The sequence below is a fragment of the Nomascus leucogenys genome, chromosome 1a (genome assembly GCF_006542625.1).
Source record: "Nomascus leucogenys isolate Asia chromosome 1a, Asia_NLE_v1, whole genome shotgun sequence".
NCBI lineage: Eukaryota > Metazoa > Chordata > Mammalia > Primates > Hylobatidae > Nomascus > Nomascus leucogenys.
The window spans coordinates 35688975-35705371 of record NC_044381.1 but is presented as its reverse complement, the minus strand read 5'-3'; the positions used below and the strand labels follow the sequence as shown (position 1 = coordinate 35705371).

The 16397-nt window shown below is 43.9% G+C and overlaps 1 protein-coding gene across 1 annotated transcript in view; it reads left to right on the top strand.

The window, feature by feature from the left end:
• GALNT12 (polypeptide N-acetylgalactosaminyltransferase 12) overlaps window positions 1-11558 on the top strand; it is a 42750-nt gene extending 31192 nt beyond the window's left edge. The window contains exons 7-10 of the mRNA XM_030794866.1: window positions 1463-1594; window positions 5566-5679; window positions 7440-7586; window positions 10425-11558. Of these exons, the coding sequence (XP_030650726.1) occupies window positions 1463-1594; window positions 5566-5679; window positions 7440-7586; window positions 10425-10565 (534 nt within the window). The 3' untranslated portion in view covers window positions 10566-11558. The remainder of the gene's footprint in view (window positions 1-1462; window positions 1595-5565; window positions 5680-7439; window positions 7587-10424) is intronic.
• Window positions 11559-16397: the final 4839 nt, after the last annotated feature.

The following is a 16397-nucleotide window of genomic DNA, read 5'->3' as shown; positions in this document are numbered from 1 at the left end:
CTGTGTCCTTGCTCAGAGCAATTTATCTCAGGGACTTGTTCTGTGGTCCGGATCCTTGTTCTGCCTCTACCTCAGGGACCACTGTGGATGAGGGATCTGCCTCTTCTTTCCCAGATCTTGGGCTTCAGATGCAACACAGTCCACTGCCTCTGCCCTAGCCAGCTCTGCATGCCCCACGGCAGGGTGCCTGCTTGCCCTGCATTTGCATAACTGGTAGGGCTGCTTGGCAACACAAGAAGGTCTTGCTCTAAGGCTGAGTCCTTCCAGCAACCCTGCAGGGTAGCAATAAAATTCTCATTTTATAGATGAGAAAACTGAAGCTCAGAGAGAAGCTGTTGGAAGGAACTTGTCCAGGCCCCGTTGCTGATAGGAGGTAGAACTGGGTTTTGGGCCTGTACTCTGCAGTGCACCTCTTGCTCTGCTCTGTAGAGCCTGTGGGTTCTCAGTCGGACTCCCACTCAGCCCCTCTCTGGTTCTGGGCTCCACGGTCATTTGCTTCTGCCTCCTCCATCTTGCCCAGCACCATAGAGTAGAAACACCCACTCTCCCCATGCACAGTCTGGAACCCATAGTTCCCTTTTCCTGAGGGTTCCCAGAGAATATTTTAGGGAGGCACTGAATGCACCCTTAGGCTGCATGTCCAAGGCCAAGTGCTAAATGGATACTTGGCTGAAGCTGGGGGCGCAGTGACTTTCATCAGTGAAAGAACTCTGGGAAATAGCAGAAATCTGAAATCTTATTCAAACATGTACTTATTATTACCATTTTGTTCAATATTTAACTTGTCAGCTTTTAATTGTTTAACATGACCGCGCAGGTATGGTAATATTTCTGCACTCAGCATTTTTCTTGTGGCTGCACGTTTGCGATACTAAATAGAGGCTTGCTGTATTTAATTATTCAAAAGCTCTCAGTCATTAGTTTTGTCCATAAAACTAAACTTGCACAAGTATTTCTTATTGCTTATTTCATACTGAGAACATGATTACATCTAGAATATTTACCTGTGTTTGAAAGTGGATATTCAGATATTAGTAGTAAACCAGAAAGTCATGGCATATGTTTCGGTGAAACTGACATTTCCCTGGTTAGGTTTCAGGATGACCTCTGATCACAAGCATGGGTCACAGGTCCGGGATCCATAGATGCCAGTGCAGCCCCAGGGCTTGGCTCCTTCACTCCGTCAGCAGGCTGGTTGTCCTCTACCCTCGTGCATCTGGTCACACCCCCCTGCCAACAGAGCGCCTAGGAATGGAATTGTCTGTGTGACAGCCTCACATACTAGAAGCTAGAATTAGGCGCAAGGCTGTTTTCTGTCCTCTGTGCTCCACACAGGGCCTGGTATGCAACGAATGTTCTGTCAGAGCTGGCTGGTGGTTAGTAAATGAGCATGAGTGAACACAGGGGCTTTGAAAGGAAGCGCTAGGACCCGTGGGGTCTCACTGTTTTGTTGTTTTCTCAGGAACCTTTTGGGGATGTGACAGAGAGGAAGCAGCTCCGGGCCAAGCTCCAGTGTAAGGACTTCAAGTGGTTCTTGGAGACTGTGTATCCAGAACTGCATGTGCCTGAAGACAGGCCTGGCTTCTTCGGGATGGTGAGTGAGGGTGGTGGGCCCATGGCAGGCAGGGAGTTCCCTGGCCTCCAGGTCTGATCTACAAATCCTGGGCAAGAAAGGCCACGTCATGGGGATCACTGGCTTCCTCCACTCCCACCCGCCTGCCCACCCCCCACCACCTTTTTATCCACTGCCCTTCTTTCTCCCTGTGAGTGTCTGGGCCTTAGGTGCAGAATGTCAGAGCTGGAAGCCATCTCAAAATTGACAACTATTTTGTAGACGAGGAAACTGAGGCTTATCTGGTGTTTCCATGTCCTAGTTTTTACTAACACCTTATCATATTACTTCTAGTCTCAATGGCCGGACTAGTGAATAATTCCAAGTTTGGAAGTCTACAGAGGCAATAGTGGGTATAGGGGAGTCACTTCTAGTATTCCAAAATCCTAAAAAATATTTTTGGGATGAGACCAGATAAAATGTCCAGTGTCTTTTGTTTTTGCTAGGAATGACACCAGCTTAGCAAGGTCTCCTCTGCTGTGATGTGTTGATCAGAAGTGATGGTGTTCCATTCTAGAAGTCTTTGATAAATACAAAGCAGGATATTCATGTTACATTCTATTTTCATTATGAAAATATTCAAACATACAGAAATGCAGAGAGAATGGTATGAGAATGGTATAATGAATACCATCCCTGAGATTCTAGAATTTTCAAGATCCTGCCTCTCTTGCTTTCTCTCTCCTGTACTTCACCTCCACATTTTCCTCTTTTTAAGCAAATCCTAAGCATTGTGTCATTTCTCTCCTCTGCATTTTATGCATTTTCATAACATTTGGACATTATCTTACAAAACCATAGAAATGAACAAGTATTTCTTGGTATCATTTAATGTCTAGTTCTAATTCATATTCCCCCAACTTTTCCAGTTTCTGTTTGAGTGGCTGGCTAATTCGAATTGGGATCCAAACAAGGTGCACACATTGCATGTGGTGGTTGTGTCTTGTCTCCTAAATCTCTTTTAATCTAAGGCAGTCCTCTTCCTTTTTCTTGTTAATATCTTTAACTTGTTGAAAAAATAATATCAGTTACCTGTGGAGTGTCTCACTCTTGAAATTACTATTTTTTTCTTTGTGATGTCTTTAAGTTGTACCTCTCTCCCGCATATTTCTTTAAGATAGAAGTGAGTTCTAAAGGTTTGATTAGAGTCAGGATCCACCTTTTTGGCAAGAACACTTTGTGGGTGATGTTATGTGTTCATGTTGTGTCATATCAGGAGCATAGGAAGTATAGTCATCTTTAGTGATAAGGTTGACCAGTGGGTTAATGGAGTATCCCTCACCTGGACCAGTCATTATAAGACCCCCATCAGCCTCTGTCTCGTGTTTTTAGTAGCCACTGATAACCATTGCCTAGACCCATTATTTCAAATGGAGTTGCCAAATGGTGATTTTTCTCTTTCATTTCTTCCACATTTATTAGCTGAAATTTTTCATAAAGAAGAACACTCCCTCATTAACTAAAGCAATTTGGTATATGTGAGTTTTAGAATTCATACAGAAAAGGCACGACAAATTCTTTTTTTTTTTTTTTTTTGAGACAAAAGTCTTGCTCTTGTCCCCCAGGCTGGAGTGCAATGGCGTGATCTCAGCTCACTGCAACCTCTGCCTCATGGGTTCAAGTGATTCTCCTGCGTCAGCCTCCCGAGTAGCTGGGATTATAGGCACCTGCCACCATGCCTGGCTAATTTTTTTTTTTTTGTATTTTTAGCAGAGACGGGGTTTCACTATGTTGGCCAGGCTGGTCTTGAACTACTGACCTCAGGTGGGCCACCTGCCTCAGCCTCCCAAACTGTTGGGATTACAGGCATGAGCCACTGTGCCCGGCCAAGGCATGACAAATTCTTAAGTCTTTTCTTTATTTGCTTATTTTCAGAGTAAGAGTTGGTATTTTAGTTCCCTCCAGTTGTATCTACTGGGTTGTTTTTTTTTTGTTGTTGTTGTTTGGCTCATTGTTTTTTTGGCTTTTTCTTTTCTTGAGTGTCATTGTAAACTAATGGGTGTTTAAATAGCCAGTGTGCTTCAGTCAATTCATCTTTTTTTCTTTGTATTGTTTTTTGAGACAGGCTTCTATTCTGTCACCCAGGCTGGAGCACAGTGGCACCATTGTAGCTCACTGTAGCCTGGATCACTGGGCTCAAGTGATCCTCCCACCTCAGCTTCTCAAGTAGCTGGGACTACAGGTGAGGACCACCACACCTGGCTAATTTTTTATTTTTATTTTTAGTAAAGACTGAGGTCTCGCTATGTTGCCCAGGCTGGTCTTGAACTCCTGAGCTCAAGCATTTCTCCTGCCAAGGCCTCCCAAAGTGCTGGGATTACAAGTATGAGCCACTGTGCCCAGCCCAATTCATCTTTTTAAAAAATATATTAAAATTGTTTTTGGCCAGTGGCAGACCCTTTATTTTGGCTTCTGTGGTCTTTGACACCTTATAGTGGCGTTGATAGCCTCCTTGATTCTGGCCAAGTTGTCCCATTCGAATTTTAAACATTTCCTGCCATTCCTCCGAGAAGCCCTGCCTGCTCCTTTGTTGGGTAACGGTACTGGGAGTCAGTCTGGATGCTGGTGGTGCCCGTTGCTCTGGGTTGTCATTGCCTCCGGACCATGCAGTTTAACAGAAATAGAATGAGAGCCACAGTTGTAGCTTAAATTTTTTTAGTAACCATATTAAAAAAAAGTAAAGTTAATGAAATGTTTAACTCAGTATATCCCAAATAATATCATTTCAACATACAATTAATATAAGTATTTATTCATTGAGGCATTTTACATTCTTTTTTCATACTAAGCCTTGAAATCTGGTGTGAATTTTATACTTATAGCATATCTCAATTTGGATTAGTTACATTTCAAGTGTCCAGTAGCCACAGTGGCCAGTGGCTGCCACATAAAATAGCACAGCTCTAAATTTTTCTCATTGGGCAGAGAAGGGAAATTCGTATTTTTGAGAAACAGATCATGAACTTATATTAATATCTGAAAATCCAATGTAGTCTTAAAAATTTTCTTTAATAGCATACTCATATTTCTTTTTTCTTACCCTGAAAATCTTGGTTTTAAACAATATTAACATAATTACTTATTTTATTTATCCTAAAATATATTGAAAATAGTTTCAAGATAATACAGTACTACAGCTTAGAGTGTTATACTGAATGAGGTTTATAATTTCTTTGAAGCTCAATTTGTTTATAGAATATATTTCGTAGGTAGTATTTTCAAACATACCATGCTCTAAAGTGATTTAAATTAATTCTTTTTTTTTTTTTTTTGGTGGTGGGGAGGACAGAGTCTTGCCTTGTTGCCCAGGCTGGAGTACAGTGGCACGATCTCAGCTCACTGCAACCTCCGCCTTCTGGGTTCAAGTGATTCTCCCGCCTCAGCCTCCCAAGTAGCTGGTACTACAGGCGAACCCCACCACACCTGGCTACGTTTTGTATTTTTAGTAGAGAAGCGGTTTTGCCATGTTGGCCAGGCTGGTCTAGAACTCCTGGCCTCAAGTGATCCACCTGCCTCTGCCTCCCAAAGTGCTGGGATCACAGGCATGAGCCACTGAACCCAGCCTAAAATAATTCTTTCTTTGTGTCTATCACCTGCTTGATTTAGTTAGCTTAATTAATCTAGTTCGAGGTATCAACCCAGGTATGTTTGGACTTGTGCAGCAGTAAGGCTGCCACTAATGAGAAAGAAAGAGACAGGAGCTTTCAGGCCATGAAGAGTTTATCTCTCTGGTCCGTAGGCTTATCAACTTAAAATAGGGGTAAGGATTCTTGCCTACAGAAAAAGGAAGCACTTTTCAAGCTAGAAGGTGCTGTACAGAAAAGACTCTTAGCTTTGCGTCTAGCTCTTGAAGCAGGCTCTCCTCTCATGCCAGGTACCCTCCCCAAGCCTTGTGTGGCATCTGTTAGTGTGTATAAATCTGGACCGAAATGCCACATTTATGTTTTATTTAGCTCCAGAACAAAGGACTAACAGATTACTGCTTTGACTATAACCCTCCCGATGAAAACCAGATCATGGGACACCAGGTCATTCTGTACCTCTGTCATGGGATGGGCCAGAATCAGGTAGGTATGAGCCTCAAAAGAGGAGAAAGCTGTGTGTTTTGTTAAAAAATTAAATATTTGAATTTTTTTCTTGTAAAAGTAATATTTGGGAAATATAAAAAGTAGAAGCCTGGGGTGAATGGCCAGACTCAGAGAGACCACTGTTAAAATGTGTTTTCTTCCCATCATTTTTTACACATAACTCATAGAGATTATGTGTTGTAAATAGTTGTCACAATGTCTGTATGTTTTTATATTCCATTATTTCCATTCCCTTCATCTATTTTTCTTATGTTATTAGATATCCCTTGAGAATATCATTCCTGGTGACCTCTTGATATTTCATTTTGTACTTGTATTGCTGTTTCGTTAACTGGTTCCCTGCTTCCCTGTCTTTGCAATTATAAATAACCCTGCCTCTGACACCTTGGGTCAGACAGAAGGAAGGAGAAAGTAACAGATGTGCATTTCAGACGATTTCCTTAGAATTAATTGTTAAGCGGAATGACAGGTTTAATGCATAGGGCCACCTTGCAAGGTGCTGTTTAGGGACATTGCCTCAGCTGGGGGCCAGGTGTATCTGTCTGGGTGAAGGGCTGTAATTCAGGCTGGGCAGGGGAGGTTCAGTCCTGGGGGAGTCTGAAGACCAGGAAAGGACCCCCAGCCCTGGAAAGCAGTTGACAGGACCCTTGGAGGATGCAGGAATGGAGAGAAATGTTGGTTCTGGGCCTCTGAAGCTTTACCGTACTAAGGAGTTATCAGACACCAGGAAATGAAGGGATAGAGATTTAGATGTTTTTTTTCCAATCTGGATTCACCCCAATGCCACTTGAATATGAAGCCTTCTTATGGTCAACAGTAAACTTTCTTAATTCCAACCCCTGCAACCTTAAATTATTTAGGTTTTCAACACTGTTTAGAACAGCCTTCCTCAAAGCTGATGGTACCTGAGTGCTACCATCAGCATCATCTGGGCGCTTGGAAATGCACATTTTCAGACTGATCCCAACCCTACCGAATCCCAGACTCTTGTTTTAAGCAGCTTTTCAGGAGATAATGGTGTGAGAAGCCCTGCTCTGTGTGCCTTAAGAACACCCACCTGTGTCAGAATTTTTGGAAGGGGCTGGTGGGGTGCGTGTCTTGTCAAAGATGCAGAAAATGCAGCTTCCTAGGCCCCGCCTCACACACAAGGAATCCTTATTCCGTCTCTGGGATGGGGCCAGCAATCAGCATTTTTAACAGTCACTGTAGGTAGTTCCTAGTACACTCGGGTAGGAAAACCATTGCCCGGGAAGAACCAAGTCTTCCCGTTAGCGGTCACATTGCCTGCTTATGCACAGCACTTTACATCTTCTAGGAACTATCATATTGGGGGTTTGGGAGGAGAGACTGAGGAAAAGGAGAGGAAGTAGCTAGTCAAGGTCACAGAGAGCCCCCAAGAGCTAGTGCTGGGATGGGTCCATTTCACTTCCTTCCATCCCACACCAACACAGCATTCAACATTGCAGGCAGGAGGTGACATGTACCAGCCCTGTCTCCCTGTCTAGCAAGCCGGGCAGGCATGGGAAGGGCCATTTCCTCCATGCTCTTGAAGCACTGCAGTAGCGGTCCACTGAGGGCTGTGGGATGCGGAGGAACCCATCACACAGGCTCGTGTTGGTGGTGACTCGGGTACATGACCCCACCCATGCTCTCGTGATCCCAGGTTCTTGTCCAGCGATCTTTCCTCTTCCCACATCACTGGAAAATGTTGTGTTACATGTTGGCTGCCCCATTTTTAGTTTTTCGAATACACGTCCCAGAAAGAAATACGCTATAACACCCACCAGCCTGAGGGCTGCATTGCTGTGGAAGCAGGAATGGATACCCTGATCATGCATCTCTGCGAAGAAACTGCCCCAGAGAATCAGAAGTTCATGTTGCAGGAGGTAGGTGAACTCTCTCCTTCCTTCCTGCTGACAGTCCCTGGGCTATAAGGGAGAGTGGGAGTCAGACATTCTCTCTGGCATCGTCCTGGTGAGGATCAGGGATGTGGTCACGCATGGACAGGAGCTCTGGAAGACCTGGAACCTCAGTCCCAGTGAGCCTGGGGGGCGGTGATGGCAGGAGATTGGAGTCCCCTGGCACACGGTGTCATTAGCACTGCCTTCCTTCCTCATTGTCCAGTCCCTTTCAGTCTTTTCCATTTCCCTTGCACCCCCATGAGCTGCAGGCACCAACATGGAAACAGCTCTTACAAATGCATTCAGAGATGAAAGGGCTTTAAACGAGTGAGCCAAATAGCCCAAGTGTAAGGATATTAGCCAAAGTGTTAGATCCAGATATAAGCCACCCCACCTCTCTAAGCCTTGTCTTTCCCAGCTCTAAAATAAGTACAACAGGCCAGGTACAGTGGCTCATACCTGTAATCCCAGCACTTTGGGAGGTCAAGGCAGGTGGATCATCTGAAGCCAGGAGTTCAAGACCAGCCTGGCCAACATGGCAAAACCCCATCTCTACTAAAAAAAAAAAAAAAAAAAAAAAAAAAAAAATGAGCCAGGTGTGGTGGCATGCCCCTGTAGTCCCATCTACTTGGGAGGCTGAAGCAGGAGAACTGCCTGATCCCAGAAGGCGGAGGTTGCAGTGAGCTGAAATCATGCCACTGCACTGTAGCCTGGGAGACAGAGCAAGACTCCATCTCAAAAAAAAAAAAAAAAAGGGTGCAATAATAGCAGCCTTACTTTAGTGAGGATTACATGCATAGCCAGAAATATTCTTTGGGAACTATAAAGCTCGAAAGAGATTAGTTGTTACTTGTGGTATTATAACCAAGAGAACACCTCTGATGGAGTAGGCTCCCCGGATAGTCACAGTTGATTTGAAACCGAGGGTTACCTCAGACCTGAGGGTGCTGACCCCGCCACACTTGCAGTCAGTTTCCATCAGGACCTGTAAATCGATCATATCCTTTTGACTCACTAAAAAGCATGTGAGGAAATAAATCCAAAGAAAATCATTCAAAAGAAAAAAATTCACTGTTTTTTATCTCCCTGGGCAGCTTTCACTCCCAATATACTGCTTATAAACGGGTTTATTCTAAAGATGATTAAAAGCTGGAATATGTTTTCCTACAGAAAAATGTCGTCACTAGCAATGACATTTGCAGGCTGCCCAGAAAAGCCACACACCATAGTGTTACCTATTGAATACAGGAAAATAAGAAGGAAAAATACTTCTGCATACCCCAGAAGTCTCTGATCTTCTTGAATGTCCTCCTCTTCCCATCTTTCTCCCAACCATAAGCCATTGTAAGCCCTCAAGGAATGGTAGTGGACATTAGAAACAATAAAATTAGTTTGACATATCAGAAATTTTATCTTAAATTTCAGTGACCATTTAAGGAAAAGGAAGTTTGTTTAGGAGGCTGGGAAGAAGGATACTTAATTGGATTATTTATCTTTCTTCAGGACACTTAATACTTTGATTAATATGTGAAAAGGATACAGCTTGATTTATTATATTTCATCAGTCATGCCCTAAGTATATATATAAAACAAATATATATCGAACAGAAACATATTTGAATTCAGAAGGAAATTTCCCCACTTAGTATTCACTAAACCATAATAAAAAGCTTGTTTTTAGTTCTTAGGGCTGGATCTTTTTTTTTTTTTGTACTGGAGTGCAGGGGTACAATCTTGGCTCACTGCAACCTCTGCCTCCTGGGTTCAAGCGATTCTCCTGCCTCAGTCTCCTGAGTAGCTGGGACTACCAGCGTGTGCCACCACGCCCAGCTAATTTTTTGTGTTTTTAGCAGAGATGGAGTTTCGCCATGTTGGCCAGGCTGGTCTTGAACTCCTGGCCTCGAGTGATCCACCCGCCTCAGCCTCCCAAAGTGCTACAATTACAGGTGTGAGCCACCGCGCCCAGCCTTGTAATTTTCTTATGTAGGCCTAAAAACCTCTGAAATGTCATTTCTTGGATTCTACAAAACATGAGTTTGGATTTTTTTTAATGAAAACACAAGTTCCATTTAGTGATATAAAACAGCACATCACAAAGGTTTTTCACTGATGTTGTTATTCACTCTGCCTGTTTGCTGCTCAGCCATGATTAAGTGCGTTGCATACAGCTTATAACAGAGGCAGAGGGAAAAGATAAACACCAGGCCTGAGAGAGAGACTTGCTGAGATAACTGAGCAAGGGCTGGCAGAAAGGAGAGAAGCAGGAGGTCATTAAAGAAGACCATCGTCTTTGGGGTTTGGGGATTGGCACAGGGCACATAACCCACTGATTCTCTGATGCGTGACAGATGAGGAGCTCAGGCCATGTGGCCAAGTGACTGGCTTTCTCATCCAGCTGGTCTGTGGCTGAGCTGGGACTACAGCCAAGTTTCCACACTCTCTGTTTAAATACCTAAGAGTAAGAGATCACCCTGCACGGAATGAGTTGACCTAAGAGGAGTGAAAGAGATAAACAAAGGATCTTTGTTCCTGATTTCCCTGAAGGAAGCCAAATGCAATAGGGAGATGTAGGGTCTGACACATGCCCAGAGCAGCCAGCAGGTGGCACTATCGGTCCTGTGAGAGGCAAGCGGGACGCAGCCTCTACAAGCCTGGTGCTCCCCTTCTCCGGGAGAGTCCTGAGTTGCTGCGTTACACGGAAGACACTTACCCCTCAATAAATATTTCTGAAATCGTAAAAATCAGACCCTGATCTCTTTAAAACGTTTTTAGGAAAAAGAGACTTTTCTGATGACTTGCCTGTCATTCTGTTATCTTTTGTAGGATGGTTCTTTATTTCACGAACAGTCCAAGAAATGTGTCCAGGCTGCGAGGAAGGAGTCGAGTGACAGTTTCGTTCCACTCTTACGAGACTGCACCAACTCGGATCATCAGAAATGGTTCTTCAAGGAGCGCATGTTATGAAGCCTCCTGTATCAAGGAGCCCATCGAAGGAGACTGTGGAGCCAGGACTCTGCCCAACAAAGACTTAGTCACTAAGCAGTGACCAGAGTCCACCAAAAACTAGCCTGCTTTGCTTTGAAGAGGCAATATCATTTTGCCATTTGTGAAAGTTGTGTTGGATTTAGTAAAAATGTGAAAAAGCTTTGTACTTCTTTTGAGAACTTTTTGAATGTTCCAAAATACCCTATTTTCAAAGATGTTAACCCTTGGTATTTAGAAAATTAAATCCTTATAATATTTTTCTATCAAGATGTATATTTTACAGTCATGCCTTTTACTCTCATTAGAAAAAAAGGTAAAGATTTTATTTTGATATTTACAAGAATTCCCAGGTATGAAGATATCTGCATGGGTGGAAATCAGGTTCAAGCAACGTACTTTTCATTAACTGATAATACCTCAGCTGTGGGGTTAAAGTTTTCCCAGTATAGAGAGACTGCCACTAGGAACATTGTATTGATTTATTCAGGTCATTGAGATCTTCTAGATGTATTTTAAAAAGAATGCTTTTTGGTTATGTGTTGCTACCACAGTTAACACTCCATAATGTTCATGTCAGCCAAAGAGGACTAACCAAAGCTGAAATCTCAGAGAACAATTTGCTTTACTAAGTTGAGTCAACTTGAGAGCGAACTTCTAACAATGCCTCACTGTAGTGTGGCTGGTTGCCTTTAGCAACTACCACTATGACTTTAAAACATGTTTATATCATTTTTAATTTTTATGATACGGTAGTGTCAGGGAGAAATGTAATGTTCCATATGAAATTCCTTTTTCAAGTTTGTTCATTAATAACATTTATTAATTTAAATCAGCGTTAGAGTTTGTGCTGCCGCAACTGCTGTGAAAATTTCTCTGAGTAATTCTGATTTGTGAATGATCCCAGACCAATCCTGAGATTGTCTCAACCTGATTAAGTCAATATGAATGATTAAAAAGATGTGAGAACACTGACTGCAGATCTTTGTTTTTGTAATGTAAACCAAAAATAAAATTCTAGGGCCGGGTGCAGTGGCTCATGCCTATGCTCCTAGCACTTTGGGAGGGCAAGGAGGGCAGATCACTTGAGGTCAGGAGTTTGAGACCAGCCTGGTCAACATGGCGAAACCCCATCTCTACTAAAAATACAAACTTAGCTGGACATGGTGGCGTGCGCCTGTAATCCCAGCTACTCCGGAGGCTGAGGCAGAAGAGTCGCCTGAACCCAGGAGGCAGAGGTTGCAGTGAGCCAAGATCGTGCCACTCCAGCCTGGGCGACAGAGCCAGACTTTGCCTCAAAAAATAAAACAAAATTCTAGGGTCCCCCATCTGACTGAATGGACTCCTCTCTTGGCCAAGGAGATCCCAGAAAAACCTGAACCTAGTTCAGAACTGAAAAACTAGTTCAGGCCATGATGAGAAGGGGGCAGTATCCAGACAAGCCTCATTACCCTCTCCTCCCTTTGGAGTTTAAAGACAGCTGACCGGCATTCACGTTAAAACAGAGCTCTTAAGATGGACCAAACAGACTCTTTGTAGCAATACATACCAAATTCCAACCTGACTCTGGTATAACATCCTATGACCCTGAAGGAAATCCAAGTATTTTGCCCCAAAATATATTTCTTTAACATATTCTGAAATGGCCCTGCAAAGCTATTTCTTGCGGGGGAAATTTACATTCTGTAGAGAATCTCCTTCCCTAACTAGGTCTTTTCAGGAGAGTCTGACACTTTTTAAGGTCTGATAGGAGACCTTCATATCTATTCTCTCTGAAGCCTGCTACATGGAGCTTCATCTACATAAGAACCTTGGCTTCCACCCCCCACCTCTTACCTTAGTTCAGCTAACTTGGACTCTTCAGGCAGAGCTTAACTCTTTCAACCAATTGCCAATCAGGAAATCTTCGAATTCACCTGTGACCTGGAAGCCCCCTGCTTCTTTAAGATGTCCTGCCTTTCCAGGCCAAACCAAGTTATGTCTGCCTATAACTTCTGTTTCCCTAAAATGTGTAAAATCAAGCTGTAACCAACCACCTTAGGCACATATTCTCAGGACCTCCTGAGGTCGTGTCACAGGCCATGATCCTTAACCTTGGCAAAATAAACCTCTAAATTGATTGAGACCTGTCTCAGTTTTTGGTTTGCAGGACCAATCAGATGGGAGCGATGAAGACACACGTGGAATTGATTAAAGGGTATCAATTTGTGTCTCAGGCTCTTTTTGACATACATTCTCCACCCAGATCCCGGCAGGGACCAGTTTAACAATTACCCAGAAACAACTTGGCTTGGGCTGGCTCGAATCCATCTGATGCAACTTAACTTATCTGTACTTAGTTTATTCACTGGAAAAACAGGGATAATTAAACCAAGATATGGGATAGCTGTGAGGATTAAATAACACAGAGCAGGTCAGGGCTTAGGCCCTGGTGTTACCAGAAAGGGATCTGGATCTTGGATCACGCACAAGAAAGAATTCAAGGTGAGTCCACAGAGTAAAGTGAAAGCAAGTTTATTAGAGAAGTAAAGAAACAAGAATGGCTATTCCATAGACAGAGTACCCCCGAGGACTACTGGTTGGCTATTTCTGTGGTTATTTCTTGATTATATGCTAAACAAGGAGTGGATGATTCATGAGTTTTCTGAGAAAGGGGTGAGGACTTCCCAGAACTGAGGGCTCCTTCTCATAGACCATATAGAGTAACTTCTTAGCATTGCCATGGCATTTGTAAACTGTGATGGTGCTGGGGGGGAAGTGTCTTTAGCAGGTGAATGCATTATAATTAATGTATAATGAGCAGTGAGGACCACCAGAGGTTGCTTTCATCCCATCTTGGTTTTGGTGGGTTTCAGCCGGCTTCTTTACTGCATCCTGTCTTATCAGTGGGTTCTTTGTGACCTGTATCTTCTGCTGACCTTCTGTCTCATCCTGTGACTAAGAATGCCTAACCTCCTGGGAATGCAGCCCAGCAGGTCTCAGCCTCATTTTACCCATCCCCTGTTCAAGATGGAGTTACTGTGGTTTGAACACCCCTGACACTGGCCCACAGTATGGGCTTATTAAATATCAGCTTCTATTTTCAGAAATGTACTTTGATATTTATTCAAAAATAAATATTAAGTAGTTTAGCTTTTTTAAATTTTTATGGGATTAAACAGCTCCTTAGTAGTCAGGAATAGCTTTCGACACAGCTCAGTTCTCATAGATGTGAGGCAGCGTGGGCCAAGCTTCCCTTCCTACCGCTGTGGGAACCTGTGAAAACAGATGCAATGCCCCCCTCAACCCATGAGTTAGTAAGTCCTGCCCTGTCTCCCCTCCCCACCGTTTCTGTCGCGTCAGTGTGAGCTTGATGAAGGGGTGTTGGGCCCTCCCAGATGCAGGGAGACAGTTCAGGCAGACATAAAACTAATGCTGACAAAATCCATCAAGACGAGGCTGCAGGGAGGCTGCAGAGGTTGCATTTCTGGAGAGTCTGCCGAGCATGGCAGCTAATTAGCTTTGCTTGAGAAGTCGCCCCTCTAACTCTTGCATCCGCTTACATTCAGTCATTTTTAGGCTCAAAAAAAGTCAATATAAAATAGAAGTAATATTTTGGGTGGTGTCAAGGGAAATCTTTACACAGGCTGGAGGGAATTTACAATATCTCGAGAAAACGTTCTCTTCACCGATGGGTGAAGAGTCTGAGAAAAAGCCCATAGGGATGTGAGGGAATTCACACATCTATTCATTGTGCCCGAGTGGGTTCCCACCTGCCCCCACCTGCCTCCCTGGCAGGTGTGAATCCAGGGCTGATGTGTGGAGTTGGAGTCCTGGGGCCAGCCCCAGCTGTGGCAGATTGGCAGATCATTTCACCTTCTAGGACTCTGTTGTAGTTTCCTCTAATGTGGTCTTGAGGTCTCTCTCAGGAGCATGGGTAAAAACTCTAGCCCTGCCCTGCCAGGGCTCCAGGGGTTTGGTCATGAATGTTTACAGTGTGTCTTTCATGGGACACTTCATCCTGGCAGACAGCCTAATGCCTGGGTGTCCAACCCGTGACAGGGTGTTCCTCTCACAGAAAACTTGGTTTATACAGGAAGATGCCTTTGTGGCTCTTGTCTGACTCATGCCCAGTTTATTCCTCCCAAGACAGTCCCTCTCTAGGAGAGCCCTGATGGGGAACGAAGGTAGGTTTTGGTGTGTTGGTCAGGTGAGACACAGAAGAGGCAACTCAGCAAAACACATGAAATAAGGCCAGGCATGGTGGCTCACACCTGTAATCCCAGCACTTTGGGAGGCTGAGCCGGCGGATCACCTGACATCAGGAGTTCAAGACCAGCCTGACCAACATGGCGAAACCCCAACTCTACTAAAAATACAAAAATTAGCTGGGTGTGGTGGTGGGCTCCTGTAATCCCAGCTACTGGGGAGGCTGAGGCAGGAGAATCACTTGAATCTGGGAAGTGGAGGTTGCAGTGAGCCAAGATCGCACCATTGCACTCCAGCCTGGGTGACGAGCAAAACTGTGTCTCAAAGAAACAAACAACAAAACAAAATAAAACAAAACAAAAAAAACCCCACATGAAATAACAGAAGAGCGTGTTGCTCACAGATCAGAGAGGCCGGGGAAGGAGGCCTCATGGGGCCAATAGGAGGGTGAGAGCTGTCCAGAATATGCATCCAACCAGCATATGGGGAGCGAGAGAGAGGGACCTTTGGGCCAAAGCCTTTTTATTGCCCAGGCTGGAGTGCAATGGCGCAATCTTGGCTCACTGCAACCTCTGCCTCCCGGGTTCAAGCGATTCTCCTGCCTCAGCCTCCCAAGTGTCTGGATTAAAGGCAGGCGCCACCATACCTGGCTAATTTTTTGTATTTAGTAGAGAGGGTGTTTCACCATGCTGGTCAGGCTGGTCTCAAACTCCTGACCTCAGGCGCTCCACCCGCCTCGGCCTCGCAAAGTGCTGGGATTACAGGAATGAGCCACCGTGCCCAGCCGGGGCCAAACCCTTTATTGGGATCCAGGGAAACCAAGCAGTTTTCCCAATGGTAGTTTTAACTGATGTGTTTAGAACAAGCAAGCAGGAGTTCCGGGAGGTCCCAGGTGACTGGGAAGTGGTTGGTGTGCATATCTACACAGGTCATGTGAAGTGTAGGGATCGGTGGGCAAGTCAAGTAGGTTGTATCTAGCTGTCCCCTAGGGAGGTGGTCACAACAAGGCAGTTGTATAAGCAGATATCTGGATCAACCACATTGAGGAACTGGGAGAAGGTGGAGAACTGGAAATTGTGTCTCAAGGGTGACTAAGTCCTGCTTCTGGTATGAAAAATTCCAATTTATATTCAAAACGGATGCTGAGGCAACATAAAATTATAAGAATTCACTACAGACTCATTTTCTTATCTGCGTAATGAGGATAAATATGTCCTCTGTTGATTTCTTAGCTATATTTCTTAGTTACTTTTTTAGCAGTTGCCTTAGGGATTCCAGTGTGCTTCCTGAATTCATCACAATTTTCATCAGTTTAGCATGGAGTTAATTCCAGTAAAATTTGGCAAATTTACACCAATGCAGCTCTACTTCCTAGCCCCTCCTCTGTGCTATTATGGACATATATACTATATATATTATATACTCAATAATAGAAGGGTATAATTACTGCTTTCAACAGTAAAAGAAGATTTTATATATATATATATGCACACACACACACACACACACAGAGTCTGTTTATTTACAGACATACGTACCATTTCCCATGTTCTCCATTACTTCCTGTGAATCTGAGTGACCATTTGGTGCCATTTTCTTTCAGCATAAGAACTTTAGTAGTTTATC